Source organism: Zonotrichia albicollis, chromosome 15 (assembly GCF_047830755.1).
Source record: "Zonotrichia albicollis isolate bZonAlb1 chromosome 15, bZonAlb1.hap1, whole genome shotgun sequence".
In the NCBI taxonomy this organism is placed as follows: domain Eukaryota; kingdom Metazoa; phylum Chordata; class Aves; order Passeriformes; family Passerellidae; genus Zonotrichia; species Zonotrichia albicollis.
In genome coordinates, this window is record NC_133833.1 from 4,725,731 (window position 1) to 4,746,267 (window position 20,537).

General features: G+C 43.0%; 1 protein-coding gene across 10 annotated transcripts in view; it reads right to left on the reverse strand.

Annotated features, from left to right (window-relative positions):
• Positions 1-20,537, reverse strand: part of SGCD (sarcoglycan delta) — a 309,019-nt gene that overhangs the window by 38,527 nt on the left and 249,955 nt on the right. For all 10 annotated transcript variants that reach the window (XM_074552380.1, XM_074552384.1, XM_074552378.1 and 7 more), the window contains 3 exons: positions 16,783-16,870; positions 14,469-14,588; positions 445-517 (listed from right to left, as the gene is read on the reverse strand). In XM_074552380.1, coding sequence (XP_074408481.1) covers positions 445-517; positions 14,469-14,588; positions 16,783-16,870 — 281 coding nt within the window. The remainder of the gene's footprint in view (positions 1-444; positions 518-14,468; positions 14,589-16,782; positions 16,871-20,537) is intronic.

Consider the following 20,537-nt stretch of genomic DNA (forward strand, 5'->3'; position numbering starts at 1 on the left):
CACCTCTGCAAGTGCCAGCAGTTACACATGTGCACAGCTGTGCCCTGGGTAGGTCAGGGAGGGTTTGCAATTCTGCAAGTCAGATAACGCCGGAGAGCATTATCCTTTTGCCTGCTGCTACTCCCTGTGATCCAGCACAGCCTTCAGCACCTCCCTGCACAACCAAGAAAAGATTATTTTATTTTTTTTCCCAAATGCTGAGCCCAGGGTATGCAGAGCACATTGCAGAGCAGAAATGCTGCTCTCATGACCTGTGATTGCCTTTAGTTTGGTCATATCACATGTAAATATGGCAGGTCCCTTCTCTTCCATGGCATCCTCTCTTGTGATGCCTTCCAAAGACATTCCCAAGCTCTTATGCAAAAGCAGAAATGATGCCCAGCAGTAAGCACAACTCCAACAAGGCTCCACTGAGTTACCATTAAACCATATTCCAAAGTTTACCTTAGTTCCTTGAAGGGGTCTGCCCTGACATTGGGAGTTTCTATAGATTTAGGGAACACTGTGCCTTCTGCTCCTGAAATCACAAAACAAAACAGAAGACAAATTGTAAGCATTATGAGCTGTTATCAGGGGAGTGATTGTCAAATCATACCTAGGTGCAATTTAACCCATTGCCTGACCCCATGTCTTTCTTGCACATCCCTTCTGTCCCCAGAAAAGCCAGACCTTGTTCATCTGCAATGGGTTGCCTTGATTGCACGTGGGGGTTTGCTTGTAATCTGCACTTCTGGCTGGAAAAGCAGGTGCTTGCACCCTGACTTGGGGAAAGTCTGCTGACTCAGCTGATGCTGGGAGCTTGGGAAAGACCCTTTGCTAACCAGGCATCAAATCCAGCTGCATCCCTCATGGAAGAACATGGATGCATGTCATGATATTTCTTTCACTGGGCTCTCAGAGATGCTCAAGGGAGAAAAGCAGATTCTGACTGGATCCCTGCAAGCCCCTCTCCAGTCAGGCTGTGCTCCTGCCTGGACAAAAGGAGGGAGGTGCAGCCTCAAGCAGGGCAGCACAAGCAGACCCTGCCCCAGTCCCAGCCTGGCCACCAGTTCAATGTCTGAGCCAGAAATTATTTAACTTCTGCTCATTCCCCCATCTCTCAGAGACAATGGGGAAGCTGCACTGCCCCATTTGCTGACTGGCTGTAGACTGCTGGGTACTATAAACACCTTGTCTAAGTTCCAGACCTCTGCAATCCTCTTCATGGCCACCTGCACAGCCCAGCTGGGCCATTTCACCCAGCCATCCCTGAAGTGGGTCCATATTCTGTGACCAACCCTGCTCTCTCTTCTCTAGAAAGATGTGCTCTCCTCACATCACTGCTGTGAGCCAAAGCCCTGCCACCCTCTGCCAACCCTTTCCACTGACTGTTCTCATTTAAAATGTGCACCTAAGCTGAAATGGTCCCATTTCATCTTTCAGCCACTGAACCTTCTCCAGTCCTTGTGTGCCAACCAGCCTTGCATGAAGAGACTTTCATCAGACACTGATGGTGACCCAACTCCCCCAGCCTGCTCTGATTCTCTGAGAAGTTCTGAGCTTTCTGAATCAATCACTGTGAAGCAAATCCTCTGGACTTCTCACTGCTTTATTTTTCCTGAACCTGTTCTACTTTTAAAATATCTGTTGGAGCACAGGAGTCCCCAGGTGCTGTCACTGACTCTCTGCTGCAGAACATCACGTTCCTGCTCCCACTGAAACTCCCAATTAAAACACAGCTGAGAGTGGCACTAACTGCTTCACACCGAGTGTATGCACTAGAAATTAATGTTCCTGTTCTCCAAGATACAGCTGCCAAGCCAATGAGCAAGTACGACCTATATTCTTAAATTCAGACCTGTGTTCTTGCCTTCAGACACACTGTGAACAATTAGTCACTCTTTACCTGCAGTCATCACAGCATTTTCAGTGTCAGCATGCAGACAGCACTGGTGGCATTTTTTTATTTCTTTAGATTTTAGTCTGATAAAGTTATTGGTGCAAACTACAGACCCTGATGGAAACTTTTACATGTACAGTTTTAGAGCACTCCTAACACATGCTAACTGTTCCCTGTGAGCAGTTTGAAAGTCATCATTACAGAATAACAGATGTTCTGAGATGGTCCAAAATGTGTCAAGACAACATCCTGCTGTAACTGCTGCCATAAGTGAGAAACACCTACAACTGCAGTATGACTCCACTTTCTTTGCACTGTAATAAATTAACTAAGCTGTCCCAATGTGCAAAAGAAAAAAAAATCAGAAACAACCACTCTAACATTTATAAAAAAACTACCCAACTCTTTTTAACCCAGAAAAAACCAAAGTAAACTGAAAGATGATAAAAGCAGCCTAAAGTTTGAAGGTTTATACTTGGGGATTGAAGTTGATCCTATGGCACAATACAGATACTGAGCTTTTAACTTTACTATAAGCTTTCATTGTTACAAGTTGTCATAAGCAGCTGTAACTTGCCAACCATGAAGGTTGTTACTATCAGATCTGTCCTCTCTCAACAGTTTCCAAATGATTTAAATCTCTGCTTTATCCAACACAATTGCCTTGGCTCTTGGCTTTGCAATGAAATGTAGCAAAACATCCAGCCTGCACTTATCTGCATAATAGAACAGTGATTTTTGAGGGAAGGAGGATGAAGAGGTGCAGCTGAGATGCACCCAGATATCCTTGTACCCTTTCCACCCACATGGCTTAAATGGTGACTTTATGCTGGGCATTTTAATTTATTTTTAGACACCTTAAGTTGGATACTCAAGTCATGCCAACTCAAAATAACTACTTGCCTTTAACCAGAAGTGCCTGCAGAATAAGGAGAAACTTTAACTTATTCCTAAACTTGGGGTTTTCCAGGCTTTCATTTTTTAGATTAAGTTCAGGAAGCAACTTTGGAAACAAGGCCAATGAAAACCCCAATGCAGTCATTTCAAGGAAGTTGAAAATGAAAGAGCTGGTTATTTGTTCTTCCATTTTCTTGTTTTCTCTTCCTACACAGCTCTCAAATCCCCTTTTCCTGCCAGATCCATTAAAAGTCCCTCATGCACTGGGAACAGGAATGAGATTTCCAAACCCTTCTGTTTCTCTCCTTTGATCTGAATTTGAAGTGAATGCTACCTGCCTTGATAAGGCTTTCTGCCTTGCCTGTATAATTCATATTCTCCTTTAATAACACAGAATCTCCCAAAGGGCCACCTGTCTGTGTCACTGAGCGGGACTCCAGCCACGAGGGGATGCTGAGGGATCAGAACTGAGACATCCCTCCCTTGGCTCTGGCTGTCAGCAGCTCAGGGCCCCTTGAACTGGCAGAGAAAATTTATCAGAAACAATGATAACCTTCCCTCACCTCCCCTAATCCTTGTCCTAAGTGTCCCCTTCCTGTAGCAAGGGGCTGATGGATGAATTAAACACTCTGCGGAACTTCTCCCTGTGGTTTCACCCCACTGCCTGAGGATTTCACTAAAGAACCACCCTCTTCTTTCTGTACTATTGGGAATTTTCTGGGCCGCAATCATGTCCCCTCCCTCCAGCTCCTTCAACTCTACACTGGAGAGTCTCAATCTCTGCCTGGGGGATCAGCAGCTCATGAGAGGAAAAACTGCCTTGGACTAATTCAGCTCCACTGGATATTTGTGTCAAAGTTTGGCTTTTGGCCACTGTGGAAGTCCCCAGCCAGGCTCTGACAGCAGCAGTGTTGGATGGGGTTGAAAGTGAAGGCTGGAGGAAGTGACCTCATTTAGTGGTTTTAGAATCACAGAATCATTGATGCTGGAAAAGACTCTGAAGATCATGGAATCCAACTGTGACTCAAGGCTTTGGCAAAAAAAGGAAGGAAAGTTTGAGGGAAATGTGCTGTTGTCACTGAATTGGGCTATTCCAGCTCTGCTGAGGGAAACTGGGATGTTATGGAGTAACAAATGATTGAAAATATTAAGTCCAAGGTTGTGTGCTTAGAAAGTAGTAAAAATTTCTTCTACATGTTAAATGTTTCCAAGATATAATATCTCTGGATAAAAGCTGAATTCTGCTCCTGATTTATGGGAGTGGGACAGACTCAAAGGGAAGGCAAACACAACATTAAACTGAAAGGCAAGAAGAAAGTCTAATAGGAACATACACACAAAAAAATGAAACCACATTGTTTTAAGACTCTTCAGTGAATCCCCAAACTATTGTGTGCCCCCCTGCTCATCCCCAGAGAGGAAAAACTGCCATGACTGCACAAACAGAAATCTGTCTGTCCTGCAAAAGAAGCCTGGAAGGAGTTGGCTGTGCAGCTGAGCAGCAAGGTGTGCTCAGGAAGGATCCTCATGCTGTGCACAAACCCATCAGGAGGGTAAATAACACCAAGGGAAAAGAACACTGGCCCTAAGCCAATGTTTATATGGGAGCCAGTGCTTATTTGAGTAGCAGTAAACTGGTCCTGAGTATATCTGGGAAGGAAAATGAGGATTTTCTAGCCAAAAGAGGAGCTACAATGGGAGCAGCTTTTCAGTTACATGGGTCAGACAATATGACAGATCTGAGAAATTCCTGACTGGAAGATTTGGTGTCCCAGAACCAAAGGACAATATTTTCAGGACCACCAATTTTCTTCTAGTCTTGCATTCTTCTAGTCTTATTTTCACTGTCCTCTACCTGAGAAATGATGGGTTTTGGCAAATGGTATTAACAAACAGCTCCAACAGTTCAAGAATCAGCTGCTACAATCTCCTTTTTCAGTCAAAGCTGCTCTAGCCCTCTTCCTCTTTTACTGAGTATAAAGCAAATGTAACCTACATTTATTATTGTACAACACAGTTTCTGCTTCCTGAATTATCAGTTATTAAAACATTTTCTATCTGCCACAAAGACACATACAGAAAACTTCTATTTCATTGCAAAGTACTAATTTTTTTTTTCATCATATGAGACTGCTGCTGCTGAGGGTAACTTATGTGCTATCAGCCAAAGACAGAAGAAAACCATAATATCATTAGGATTTAAACACACTGTACTGTACATCCCTAGGCAATAAATTATTCTTTCTCACAGTATTATATCAGAGAGGCTTCTGTTATACTGATTCCCTCTTCTGACACTGTGTAATTTACCACCGATAAATGTTCATAAACAGTTTGACTGAAAAATCCATAAAGCCATTTCAGCTTTATTTTAAGTCCCATTTAATGTCCCTCAAAGATGATTTCATCAATGTGTTTCCATTAGCTGGTTCTCTGCCCAATAACTTAATTCCACAATCAGTCAGGAACTTATACAGCATATGACAGGATCAACCTGAAGTATTTTGAATCACCATAAAGATTCACTCAGAGACTATTTTGGGGTTTTTTGGCTTTTGCCCCCTTGCAGTGCATAAGGTGTGGGGTGTCAAAGACCCCTGTATGTGCTCACTTCATTCAAGAACAAAAATCAGGGGTCTAATGGCAAGAGAACATTTCCAGTCCAGTTTTAGGGTTTGAAAACTGAGGAGCACCAACGCCCCAGGAAAGAAGCAAATCTCAGCTGGAAGGGGCATCTCAACCAGCAACAGCTTCAACCAGAGGAACACAGGAATCTGTGCTCAGCTTTTCCAGCTGCCTCCTGCTGTCCCAAGTGCCTGAGCTGCATGTCACTGTCCTGGCACCTTCCCTGGTGCCAAGGGCAGTCCCTGCTCCCTGTGCCAGCTGGGACCCAGCACTGTGCCAAGTCACTGCACAAACCCTGCTCTGGGCTTCCCCTGCTCTCTGCTGGGACAGAGAGAAGAACCTCACACTGCAAAGAGGTTATTTTAGACTAATAATTGATGATGCTGCTGTCAGGGGCAGGTGACAATCAGCTGAGCAGCTCTTGAGCAGAATGCAGGGCGACATCAGGTTTCCACTCAGGTGCAGACACACCTGGTCAGCTATTCCCCACTTCCCTTTTTCTTTTCGTTTCTCTCCCACTCTGTATTTTTTCTGGTGATAATTACCTGCAGCACACCTTTAGTGTTGTATATCACTGTTTCCAAATTGAAGTGGGGGTCTCAGAGGCCTGTGATGAACCTGGTGATTAAGTTTGCCTTAGTGCATCTTGTCTTTAATGTCTGCAGGACTGTGCAAATGAAGGGGGAAGGAGAAGGATCCGCTGTGATTTTTTCTAGCTGGAGTCAAGAGGCAATGCATAGTGTGCTGTTGCTCTCCATAAACTACTTTTATTCCCACTATTATTGATCAGGACACATTCAGCAATTTGTTCATGAAAACACCCATCTGAGGAGTTCTCTCCTCTGCAGGTCTCATCAGGATAATATGTGACAGTCTCAGAAAGTGTGTGCAAACAGATGCCCAGGAAGTAAATCCAATACAATGCAGGTAAAAATTATTTGTGACTGCTTCTTCTAATTCCAAGCTTTAAAAGCCTTATTCATCCTTAATTTATGTTTTTAAATGGGTGAGCATGGTAATTGCTGTTGCTCCCCTTGAATCCCATTAAATCTGAAATCAATAAGAGCTCTATTTCAGGGTCCAATAATAGCCTGGTTAGGTTAAGCCAGTGCATTGAACAAAAGCCATGAAGTTTCATTCACGTTTCTTTCCAGGATCCTATAAAAACAGCTCATTGCAAAGGTCTGTCTGTCTTCCTTTTCTGTCTAAGTGTTGGGCAGCTGTTCTTTTAAGGGCAATCAAAAATTCCTGAATAATGAGGGCAATAATGAGATCATGTGCCGCATCAACAAAGTGTTTATAATAAAAAATGTAATATAATTTTTTTAAAAATGGATTCCATTTCTTATTACAGATTATTTTTAGCCCCTGATCTTGGCACTGCATGCACACAGGGACTGAGCCAAGCCTTAGGCACTGGGCTGGGGCTGGGCTGGGCCAGACAGGAGCTCCTTATGACTCCAGCCCTGCTGGGTGGAGGAGAAAAAATTCTCTGTCTCAGAGTCCCAAGGAATCAATGGAGCCTGGGGTTTAAGCTGGAAAACTTGCAAACAATGAGATGAGCTGCAAGCCCAGAGAGGAGCAAGTGGGTCATTAGTGATGTATGTGCCTGCAGTCACACCATCTCCAGCAGCCTCCCTGGCACAGCTCATTTGTCTGACAACACAAAGGGAAGAACAGAGCAGAGCAGACAGGCTCACACCCAAACTGAGAACAGACGCAGGAAAAAAGGTTGCTACGGCTTATGCTGACCTCCAGATATTTCCTTCTTGACTAGTTTTGGGGTCCTTCAACACTTTCCCTGCAGCTCAACAATAGCAATGTCATCACTGAATTCCTTTGAAGCTCCTCTCAACATTCTTGTGCAAACTTGCAAAGGAACTCAGGGGAGCACCTGAAGTGGGAATACACAGTGGAAATTTATCATCGAGAATATTGTGTGAGCTTCAAACAGATCAGCTGGGGAGGACACTTAGGAAATAAAATATAAATCTGCCACACTTTTAAACTTGATTTCGGTGTTTGGTAAGTGTACAGTATGTTTCTTTCATAATCCTTGTGACATTTAATCAATATTAATCTGATGGTGGATGATTCCTCTCTTTCCTTAAACAGGATTAAGGGAACACAATCTGAACACACATTTCAGCCTGGACTCGAAGCCTATACACTTTACATAAATGCTATCCTTTCAGCCTGGAATGTACTTTAAGTAAAAGCAAACACAAAGAAAACTCCTCAGTATCTCTCTCTCCCAACACAGCTTGTTCTTGCCAATAAAAAGACAAATTTGCAATCTGGGTGAGTGGATTTTGGAAAAGGAGAGCAATCTAAGTTGGATTTGCCATTAAAAAGGATGGAAAACAGTATTGCACCTATTGCCCTTAAAGCATGGGAGCTATCAGAAGTATTAATTCAAGAATTGGTAATTTGAATTTCTCCCCTTGCAGAATGGGAGAAATACTTTATTTGAAAGAAAACATCCAACAGTTGCATCTCAGCCTCTGGGGAAAAAAAACAAAACCACCCTAAACCCACCCAATTCAACTAAATCAGGTTTCTTTTCTATATAGTTTTAAAATTCTCTGCCAATGCTGATTACAGGTTAAATCACTTTGTGACCCCTGCTTCTTCATGGATACAGCAACAGCACGATTCCTAGCTGAGAGGGAAAAAAACCAATAAACCCTTGTGGCTTTAACCACTGAGAGTAAACATGTGCTTTTGCCCTCCTCTACTCCTTAATTTTGCTAAACATAATTTTTTTCCATAATCACAGCTCTGCAACGAGCTCAAGGAAATCTGCTCTGTCACAACTGAGAACTAAAGACAGTGGGGGCAGTTTCCAGCCTGGTAGTGCCAGTGTAAACCCTGCTGCCTTCATTTGCCAGCACATTTCCCTGCTCCCCTTGTTTCATTCCCCATCCCTTTCCTGCAGCCCAGCTTGGGAATTGCTCCAGGACTGCATTAGTGCCTCACTACCTGTGGGCAGGGAGCTCTGAGCACTGCAGCTGCTGCCCAGAGAAGCTCATGCATCTCCAGCAAAAGGTCAAATGCCTGTCCCAGCTGGCTGGGGCTCGTTCCATCCCTGGCTGAGAGCACAGAGGAGCTCAGGAGCAGCCCAAGCAAGCTGGAGCTCATTTGCAACTGGGTGAATTGGGAAAGGGCTGTGGCCAAGCTGATGGTGCAGTTTGGTGCAGAGCCACAGCAAGGCATCCCAGTGAGGTGCCCCAGAGAATTTCCTGTCCTTTGGGTTACAGGCACCTTCCCCTCCTCTACCTTTGTAAAGGAAAAGGATTAGAGTAGGAAAATGTCTCAGTTTTATAAGACATGAGTATTGCAGCACCATGGCTCCTTTTACAACGCCACTCACAGACCTCTAACAAGGACATGTTTGTCAGGGCAATGCCCAAAATCCACGCTACAAATTTTGAAGCTTGGCATTTACCATCAGGCATAAAGCTGCAGCAGACTCACTGGTGAGACCAGAAAGCTCAATTTCTTCTCTGGGTCAGGCCTGATTTCAACACTTGGCTACCAGAGTTGTTCCCTCTGCCACAAACACATCAGCAAAATGCCATTTGGAAATCATAATGGCTGCTGTAAAGGGCAACCATGCATGTTCTGATCCATAAATAATCACTGCTGAAGAAGGGTACATGCTGTAAAAATGGGTGGTAATTCCTGGAAACTGTTAAATTTCTAGCTTACCCCACCCTCTGAAATGACTGATACCAGTCAAATACCTCTGTGGATTATTTAATGAAATGTAACTACTCTTGCCATCATTAAAGTTATCCTGCTGTAACTACTGCAGCAAGTAAAGGCTGAAAAGGACGTGCCAAGAAGTCCCTAAAAGTTTAATATGGAGGAAATGTGAGCAAAGTTCTCTAACCAGGCTGGCACTGCAGCCACAGCTCTGCAGGGCTCCAGATCAAGCTGATAATGGAACCCTGAAAATGTTTGTAGATGCAAAGCTTAGGGCAGCTGGGGCAGCTTACACAGATGTGTCAGCTCAGTAACATCCACATTAAATCCTGCTCTCCTCTTGAACAAAGAGAAGGATATTATTGCAAAGGCTTTTTTAACCCTTCCATGAGGAACAGGACACAGCACCTTGTGTTCCACAAATGCAGAGCAGGCCCCCAACAGCAGCCCCAATATTGTCATATAAAAGAGCTCTCTCCAGTCACAGAATGACAGAATGATTTGCCCTGGAATGGACATTAAAGGTCATTTTGTTTCACTCCCTTGCCACAGGCAGGGACATCTTCCACTAGACCAGGTTGCTCTGAGCTCCATCCAACCCACAGCTTCTCTGGGCAACCCATTCCTGTGCCTCACCACCCTCACAGTACCTCATTTTTAATGATATCTAATCTAAATCTAAATTCTTTCAGTTTAAAGCCATTCCTCTTCCTCCATCACTGCTTGCTCTTGTAAATAGCCACACACTCCTGGACCACACTGCTTTTATTGTTGGTGTTCCTGTACTAAATCCTCTCAATTCCTTAATAAACAGCTCATAAATAAAATGCTGGAAATGTGCCTTGGATTTAATTACTCCTAACTTATTAATAAACTAGCAATAACCTTTCAACAGCTGATTCCTCTTTCCAGGTGCATTCCCAGGCAGCTGGAGAGAAACTTGAACAAAAAAATGTTCCCAAACTAACAGTCCTAAAAGTCTAACCTGTGGTCAGCACTGACATGCTCCACATGGTTCAGTGCCCAAAGGGTGCTGGCTACAGTGGAAAAGAAGCTACAAGGTAGAAATGGAGCTACTGGCTAATTATTTGACAGGAGAGCAAGGAAAGATTGGTGAGATCAAAGGTGCTTTTAAACCAGCCATGGTGCTGGGGTGGCTCACACTGCTCCTGCAGTCTGTATTCTGGGAGATGAAAAGCATCCTACCCCACTCTAAATGCAGCTATTTTAGTCAGGGTTTGCCACAGGAGAAGGCTTTAGCCAAATCTTTATCATTCGGCTCCATTAGAAGAAAAGCTTCTGCCATGCTAATCCAAATGTGTGAGAGACATTTTCTGGGGGGTGGGAGCAATCCCTGTATTGTTCTGTTGTAGAGAAGGGGCCCTGTGGGGTTGTGATTAATCCTATCCTTGCTGGAAAGCAAAACAGTAATTTTAACAGTGGTGAAAAAGCTTGGTAGATTTGTAAGGGGACAACATCCAGCCCATGCAATCCCACCTCCCACACAAACCCAGGCACTGCCAGACTCCTGTAAGCTGCACAAGTGTGGCTTTTGTGGCATTATCTCAGCTCACTGCAATGCATGTGGATTCCCATCAACATTTAGTCTTCAAAAAAACCTGGTTAAATCCATCATAAATATTAAACACCAGAGCATAGTGGCAAGTTTCCCTGAAAACAAACTTCAAAAAATAATCTCAAATAAAAAAGATGTCAAGGCCCCTGGGAGAACTGACACTGGCATGTCATCAGATGTTGTCTTATAAGGCTAAATTAAGCATCTGACCAGAGTTTAATTTAAAACTCATGCTAATTTAAATTGCTTTAGATTTAATTAAAAATGCCTTTCTATAGAGATAATAATGTAACTCTGTTAATTAGTATCAAGTGGCATCTAGAGGGCATATTTAAAAACTAATCTGGAGAATAAATAGAGCTAATTAACAGTCAGAATAATGCTTTATGATTGTCTTTTATTTATAAATGCTATAACATTCAATAAGCTATTAAATGAAATTGTAATTAATATATATCAAAGTTATTTTTAATACTCTTTTAACTAAAGAGCATTTTTTACTCCCTGTTTTTCAGATGGGCTGGACACGTTTCATTTCTGGAGGGAGGGAAGGAGGGAGTCAGGATGAGGCAGCAAATACAAATTCAATTAGGAGCAGCTCATTTATCTGCCCTGCAAGGGTCTGAGTGAGGAGCCCTGGGGGCTCCAGCCAGGTGTGAGTGGGCTCTGTGTCCCTGGGGTTTGCCCAAAGCTCTGCTGGCCACGGCAGGGGCTGCCAGGGAAGGGCTGCACATCACCCCACACACCCCAGGGGCAGAGAAGGGGCAGATTTTGCCTCCAGAAATCCAAGCCTTGAAAGGCAGAGCTGAGGTTCTGGGGAAGGAGAGCAGCTCTGAGGTTGCTATGGGATCTTTCAAAACACTATGGGGTGCTCCAGTTCCATTTGGGGAGGAGAGGGATGCTAAGAGTGAGAAGGTGCTCCCATCCCATCCCATCCCATCCCATCCCATCCCATCCCATCCCATCCCATCCCATCCCATCCCATCCCATCCCATCCCATCCCATCCCATCCCATCCCATCCGCACACGAACGCTGGCAGAAGAGCTCAGAAGTGAAAGGGCAGAGTGGAGTCGCTGCAGGGCTCAGTTTTTATAGGTTTTTTTGCAGGCAAACACAAGCTCCCTCAGGGTTATCTGGACCCAGGCAGTGCTGAGTTCCCAACTTGAGCAGGGCAGAGGGGATTTTTTGTGTCTGCACAAGGTTGTGTCAGTGTTACCAGGGCTCAGATCTGCCCTTCCCCTCAGACAGAAGCTCCTGCCATCCTCCTATGATGACAGCTTTGACTGGATTTACTATATCAAAAAAAAATCACTGAAATTACGTCATACATGAAAAGCAGAGGTGGCCAGCTCTGTCTCTCTGTGTCCTTTAATGCTCATAAATCAGAAATAACTCCCCAAAACACAAATCAAATAAAAAGCACTTTCATATGGAAATCTGCACTGCCCGTGCTGCGTGGTTTTTTGAAGCACCATCAAATACATCCTATGTCCTACTTGCATTTGTTTTTAATCTATAATTCTGTGTATTCTTCCCCTTTTTTATCCCTTGCTAATGTTGAAAAACCCTCTAGATACCCAGAGCAGGGTTCATTTCAAAACAGCAGAGCACCTCTTTTTTCAGGACAAGGATTCAGCATCGGTTTGTAGCACAAACCTCCAGAAAAAAACTTTGGAGTCTGTACAAAGAAAAGAGTTATTGTCTCTGGCAATATTCAAAGCTGGCCACAAGAACTGCTGCTCTGACCTCTGTGGGATGACTTTCATGCCAGGTTGTTGACACACACTTGCCTCTACAAGAAGTATTTGTTCAGTAATAACAAGAACAAGTTCAAATTATTTACACGGCCTAGATGGGTGTCAGCAGACACATTCCAGCAGCACCTGAGAGCCCAAACACCAGAGGAATGATCAAAGGGATTTGTCTGTGTGCTGCAACTCGGACTGGCCTTCAGAGCAGACAAAAACACTGCAAGAAACACGAACATATGGTGTAACACTCCCCAGCATGGCAAACAGCCACGGCAAACACTTTCGAAGATAAAATTAGATTGGGGAAGCAAAGCTGGAGAAAAACAAAGCCAAGAATGAACTCAGAAAGCATTTCAGCTCAAGGTCATTGGAATACTTGCTATGTAACATCACCAGTAGCATGATTTAATTTTTTTCTTTTCTGATAGATCTGCAAAAGTCAAACCAACCTCGAGAAACACTCAGTTTCAGGTAAAAATCAAAGTGCACTACAGTGATCAGCAGATTTTTGATGCTGTTTAGTCTGGAGACTAAAACAAAGCAATACCTCAAAATAGCTATCAAAATTAATTCCTGGTTTCTTCAAAGTACAGAGGAATTTAAGAACAATTTTTTTAAAGTATGTAATCTGAAAAGGAGTAATTGCAGCTTGTAAGAAGGTTCTGTATTTTTTTTTTAATCAACAATGTAAATCTCTTTTAAGGCCTCCAAGAAAACACTTAAAAACTGTTGCTTCCTGACTTCATCTACCCTGCAAAAATTAGCTCTGAAAGGTGCAGTGTGAAGGGAGCTTTGCTGGAGAACATGGATTGTTACAGATGTCCCCAACTCTGGAGCACCACAAGAATTCTGATTGCGCCCCTTTGAGGTTCTAAGCCAACAAAGATACTCTTAATTTTGTGAAGATCAACATTTATTCTGTGAAGCCCACCTAACCTTTTATAGCTGGTGACTGAACCAGACCAGTGCGTAACAACAGAGATGGGCAGAGAGCTCCACCCACCCTGCCCACAATCAGGAACCATCCAGAACAGCAGGACATCAGGCAGCAAAAAACGTTAAGGCTTGGATACCAAGTCCCATTTATATTACACATAATATACTATCAAATAGCTAGAAATTATAATAAAAAAATAATAAAAAATACTATCTACATCTATATATAATTCCAAGCTCCTTATTGATCTGTTTTTACAAGAGAAGTAAGGAACAGTTTGGAATGAAAAGATGCATCTAAAACAAGTCACTATTTAACAGATATTGGTGCCTCCACAGAGACCAGCAGCACTGCTGGGTGACTGTGAGCAACACTGAGCTACCCACCGTGGTCCTGTGTGAAAACATTCCTGACCAAATCCCAGACTAAGCAAAGAGCATGGCTTGAACTGGGGAGCACAAAAATTCAACTTCCAGACAGTTAATTTTATATAACTATCAAATAAGTTTCAATATTTCCAATTGCCACAATTGTTTTGTTTCCCCAATTAATGAAAAAAAAAATCCAAATAAACAAGAAAGAACTCCTACATCCCAAACCCAGAGTGTTTCCCAGTTTTCATTAGGAAATACCATTTATTCCTACTTTATTAGGAATAAATCCTGGCAGGCAGCAGAGCTGGGGAGGCAGATCCTCCTGGTGTTTGTTTCAGAAACCCTGAGGTTCCCTTTGCACAGTGACTGCAGACATGGGCACATCCCCGGGGCAACCCCTCACTGTCCTCCACCTCAGATCCAAGAAATAAAAGTTATTCAGATTCCAAAACTGGTTTTAAAGCTATTTCACTCGGCCAGACAAACCACTTCCAGGGGAGTTTTTAATGGAGGGGAAAGAACAAATGTGCAGGTTAAGAAAGCCCTCACACAGAAACTCCTGGCCTTTATCTGCTTGGAGAAGATTCAAAGCCATAAAGACAGCACAAAGTTTTATCTCCAAAAGAAGTTTTCAGCAAGTGGGAAGGAAAGTCAGGCAAAACTTTACTCAGATTTGAAGAGGTGCATATTAAAACTGTGGCTTAAGGAACAATCTCTTACCTAGAACTCTCAATCTCTCTGCTCCAACCACCACTTCGTTGTCATCTGCAGAAAACAGCAATTTTCCAGAGAGGGTTTTCACCTCAAATTTTTGGCTGTGTGCTTCCACTGCTTGGGGACCTGGGGGGAAGAAGCTTTACTTTAGGGAAAAGTGTAAGAAAATCACACACTAGCTTCATACATTCAATAAACCCATTTTCTGAGTAATAACAGCTCAACAAATTGCATCAGAGACACCAAACAGAGAGGCTTTTTAGATCTTATTAGGAAAGGGCAGTTTTCTACCCAAGTAACAACTGCTCAACTGTTTCTACTTATGCTTTTCTAATGCTTATGTGTGCCATAAAATCACCATTGAACTCGGGATAGCTGGGATATTTTTACAAAAAAACAGACCTATAGGTGAAACAGCAATGAACAAATCCAGCCATGCTTTGAGAGTATTGCTGCAGGCGTAAGAGGCATCAAGAGCTCCTGGGCCCATTTTGCTTGGACTGATGCTGCTGTGTAAATGATTCCTGGTTTTCTAGCTTTTAAATGTATCTGGATTAAAATTATCAGTGTCATGCACAGCCCAATTAAAAAAAAAAAAAAAGACAAACACCAGGACAGGAGCAAATGTTTTGTTTTAGACTCCTTCAATCATGTGCAGGCCAGGAAAAAATGGCATCCTCTCAAAGTGCAGAAAGTTTTTAGACAAGTAAAACTTTCCTTTGAAGATCTTATTTCAATTCTGCTGCTTTTCCTGCAGGCTGCTGTGCCCTACAGTGCTGGAAAGCCTCTGGCAATTCGTTTTCTTGTGGGGGCTGATAAACATCAGCTGCCTGAGAGCCATTCTGTGCAGGTTTGTGGCTCAAAGGCTGCCAAGAGTTACAAAGAGGCTGCCCTGGGTTACTGAGCTAGCCAGACTTTGGACAATTCACCACTCATCAGCCCTCCCAACTGCAACCAAGCCACAGCCCTCCCGGACTATCATCCTGCATGAGGCATGTGATTGGATTTTGCATTAATTATGGTCATCTTCAAGATCAGTTTGATTTCTCAAAAGACAAGAGAAATAACACTTGAAAGCCAGTATTTTCTTAAAAACTCCATCCCTACCCTACCCACAGATAACATACCCTGGACACACAGAATCATGCATGTGGTTTGCACTTCACACAAGCGAGGCCATGCTGAGATACCTGGAAATATTTAAAAACTCGTGCAGCCACACTGAGAAAATCCAGTAAAAATCTGATTTGTGTCTTGCTTATTAACCACCTTCCCACTCATCCTTGCAGTAGGCACAACATGGGACCACATCTTTGCTCCACTGTGAAACCAAAGCTGGTGCTGAATGCATAAAAAGCTCAATAACCAAAGCACCACACTGGGAGGTATCACTGAGTCCCAAACTCTCGTGACACAGAGGTGCTTAAGTGAACCAAACACCCTCTTGAAAATACATGGAGAACCAACAAACTGAAGATCTTCATTCTGAATGTGAGAATCAGGGAGCCTGGGGTCGAATTTATTTCCTTCCTCCAGGCAAGTTTCACACATGCTGCCTAAATAATTGCTCACTGAAGCTCCATATTTAATTATTTAGTACTGTGACTAAAGGCCAAGATGTTATATAAGCAAACCAAGCAACCCAGTCTCAACTTAGAAACATGTTTATGGATTACTGCCCTTGCCACACACCAATACTTCTCACAGTCTATCCATAAATCTCAGTAAATATATCTCTGTCCCATATCAAATATATATTTTATATCACATATACAGTGCCATATTCTTTACATAATGCATTAGACTATTTCAACCCAAATTATATATTCATTCATTCAAAGGCTGCTGTGTACTGGGGATTTACAAAACACCCATTTCCCCACCCAACACACTCTTGTTTGGGTGCAAAGGGAGTTCTTCATCAGCAGGAGGACTTTAAATTGCAAACTGTTGCCACAGTTGGGCTCCAGTGTTCCCAAGATTTCAGGCAAGTTGTAAATGTCTTCAGAAAAACCTGTTCTTGTTAGAACAGAAATGTCAGCCTGGTGGATGTTCTTCTTGACCCTGATGTCATACAACAAATATTTCTAACTCTGGGCTGGCTTTCAGATGAAAATGATGGTTTGTTTTGTTGTCAGACAGCCCCAGCCAGGTGCCTCCCCAGCACAGCTTTCCTGTCCCTGCCTTTGTTTCTACAGAGTGCAGCGAAGTTTTCATTTCTACTCCACAAGACGTCGAGGCTCCCCTCTGTGTGCTGAAGCTGGCACAGCATCCCCAAACACCACTTTGATCCCTCCGAGCAGCCTTTCCCCCTCCTTACCTGTTACAAGGCGAGTGAGGACCTTTGTGTTCTCGTTGAGGATGTTCACGGTCACGTTCCTGGCGGACTGGAAGTACAGGGGGTTGCCCTGGAACAAGACCACGAGACCAAGGGTGTGAGATGGGCATGGCAGCCTGGGTGAGGCAGCTGGAGCTGTGCCCAGCACTGACCCCGAGCCTGGGGTGCATCCACCCTGCAGGAGCTCCTCCTGCCCAGGATAAGCCCAGAGTGGTCACCACAGCTCTGCCTGGCCCAGGCAGTGCCTTGCTTTAGGGATGATTGCCTCTACCAACCAACCTGTAATTTTAAAAGGTGATATGGGACCTGAGCTAAGCTTCCCAAAGGTGTTTCAGGAGGGTGGTGGACTGCAGCAGTGTATTTCAGAGGTAAATCTGCAAAATTACAGCTTCTGATGACTCCAATGGGTGACAGTGTGTGCCCACCATGTGAGCGAGCTGTGCCCAAGGGCTGGGGAGGAGAAAATGTGATTTACATGTGGAGAGTGCCTTAGACCTCAAAGCACTTGTGAAGCACCTGGCACATTTCCCCACCACACTGTGGGCCAGCCTGTGACCAGACCCATCCCACCAGGTCTGCAGAACACAAGGCACAAACTCTTCCCCACTTCCACTCCACCACAGAGAGTTCCACCAATTTCTCATTGTAATGCTTTAAAAACACCTCAGAGAGAAGAGCCAGAGCAGCTGGCAGCACACAGGAGCCATGCAGTGACCTGGCAACATCCATCTCAGGTACTTCTGCTCAGAGTGAAGCCAAAGCAAACCCACAGCTCAAACCATCTGGCTGCTCCTGTGTGCAAACACAGCCCGGGCACCAGGGAACTCGTGTTCTCCACAGGCAGCCCCAGCCTGCACAGCTGGGCACAGCTGGGCACACCTGGCTCCTCAGGGGCGACCAGCCACCCACAGCACCAGCACGGGCAGATCCCAAATCAAATCAGCCAAAAATCCCATGAGAGAGGTGGAGATTCACCACCAGCATCTCTTCATAACACCTAAAGCACACAGCTGATCAGATTCATCAATTAACTGAGACACAGGATGGGCAGAGGAGATAAAATAGCAAGAAGTTGAAAAATTTTCAACTTAAAATCAGCAAGAAGTTGAAAATTTTTATGTCCAATGTGTTTTTTTCAGCATTTCAAACTTTTTCCATTAGGAATGAATAATCAGGGTGGGGACAGAGAATCCTGTGGGTCAGGCATGTTTTCCTTGCCCCTGGATTTGTAATGAACACAATATTTTCATAGATGCCATTTTTCTGGATCATGGCAGAAGGATTAAGTTGTCTGCATATAAAATATAATAGGAACACAGAAATTATTCCTGGGAGTCCTGTAGTGGACTGGGCCTTCAGGGAACACTCTAGTGACGAACAAACAATTCCCAGCAGTGTTTTCAGAAAACAGACCTCAAAAAACTGAAATAAAACCAGCCTCACATGACCAAATATTCACAGTAATTACATTTGTTGCCTTCACTGTTTTTGCAGCATGTTCCCATGGGCAACCCTTCAACAATAAAGAGTAGAATGGGGTTTGTTTGATCAATTATAACTAGAACATTTTGGCTACATCCAGACTATTTACAACTAAATAAAAATAATAATGAAAAATTAATTTCACTTAATCATTTCCAGATCTTGGACAAATTTCAGAAGCTCTTGGTGCCTCTGTCCCCTCCTACACTAAATGAGGACAAATCATCCTTTTATACTTCTGCAAAGTGTGGGACACCTTAAGTATTATTGTATACAGAACTGAATTATGATTAATAATTTATAAGTAAGGATCAGTTCTAATGACTTGTAATGATTCTCCTTTTCTCTTTTATTTGATATCTTCTAGAACTTCTACAAATGAACGCTGATTATTTATTACTATTTAATGGTTAACAGCTGAGAAAGAAAATATAGCTTCACTTGGATCCCCCCTGCTCAGGGACCTGATTTGAGCACACCCAGGAACAGCAGTTCACTGCTGCATATCCATTTCCCACTTACACATAAAGAGTATTTTTAAAGGTAGACAGCTACAATCTGCATAATATACAGTTATGGGTGAGACTATAACTACTAGAAACACGCCATAGGAAGCATAGGAAAGTCTTTTTTTTTTTTTTTACTTTACTGTTTGAATTTTGCTTATGGAGTTTTTAAGCAGCTGGAGTGTTTTGAAAAAGCCACGAACTCTAGTTCACAGTCAGGCAAGAAAAATAGTTCAATTCCCATGACTTTGAAAACTGTTACTGCTCTTTGTAATGTGAGATTGCACTACAGAGGAACTACAAGGTAAGTCAATGTAAAAAGCCACAGAAAGAGTTGCTCTGAAGAAGACCTACAAGACAAGATAAGAGCTGGTATCCATCTAGAATAGGCTTGAAATACATAATCAGACATGGAAATGTTTACTCCAGCACAGTCATCTCATTCACTCATTCAGAACTCAAATTCTCACAGCCTTCAAAAAACTAAATTTCCCTAATGGAGGAGTTATGTTTTTATTGGTCTGCAGGGAAAGAACATTGGAAGCACTTAATGCAATGCCTGCTCTCATTTCCATAATACTTTTTCCATTAAGGAATGAAAAAGAACTGAAGAAATTACTCCCTTTTGCTGAAAATTCGGCAGATTTTCTATCCATCATCTTCTGTTTACAAAGGAAATAACATTGACATCTTTTAAACACTGAACATTAAAAAAAAAATTTCCTCTGTTGCAAGCTTGGTGATGATGCCAGCTTCTTTCAATCACACAGAACAAAATAATGAAAGCTTTAAAAGCCAGTTAGGATTTACAACTGAAAAGACAAAGCCTTCCCCTTCTCTTACACTTTCATGTTACCATGACACAAAATGAAGTATTCTGATGCATATGAGCAGGTGGAAATCTAGATCAGTATGGCATCAGCACCACAATAAAACAGTTATGTAGAGAAGCAATATTTTCATAAACTGTCATAGCCCTTGATGGAGCTGGAGCTGGAATATCAGCATGCAATAAACAAGAACATCTTTTAATGACTCTTTGGGCTGGTCATGTCCTTTCAGCTCACCATGAACCTGCTATTCATCTCTGCAGGAAATCTTGGAGAGCAAATGCATCATTCTGCCTCTTACTCCAGCTCATTAGCAGAGCCAGTGCCTTAAAATAATTCAAATGTTTGCAGACACACAGCAGCATTTGCCACAGCTACTCAATATATTAAAACACGGGACACATGCTGCAGAAGAAGGAATATGAAAAGTGCAAAAATATGTCAGAACTGCATAGCTTGATTCTTCACCAAGCAGAGGTATCCAGTAAAATACAGAAAACTTCACAAAAGGTATCAACTGACTGTTTGCTAGGTTAAACACATGGTAAAACAAGCCAGAACAGCTCACTAGCTGTCTTTCTTTGGCTCACTTTGGAAGAGATGCTAAAAACTCCCAGATCAAAGACTGAAACAGAAAAAGCCCTTTGACTGACAACCTTAATTTGCAGCTGAAGCAATCCCAACTACTGCTGTCTTCTGGGAAATTCAGTACTTTAACAGATGTCCTTAGACTGTTTTAGGGAATTATTAAAAATATTTGGAAATCCTTTTAAATTTTTACAGGCAATTTAAAAATAATGCCTCACAGTTGGCGTGTTTGTAGTTCAGATGGTCAAAAGGAACAGCTTTGATCTGATCCTATGGATTCACAGACTTCACACAGTAACTGCCAAGTGAAGCTTGTGGAAATAATGGAAAT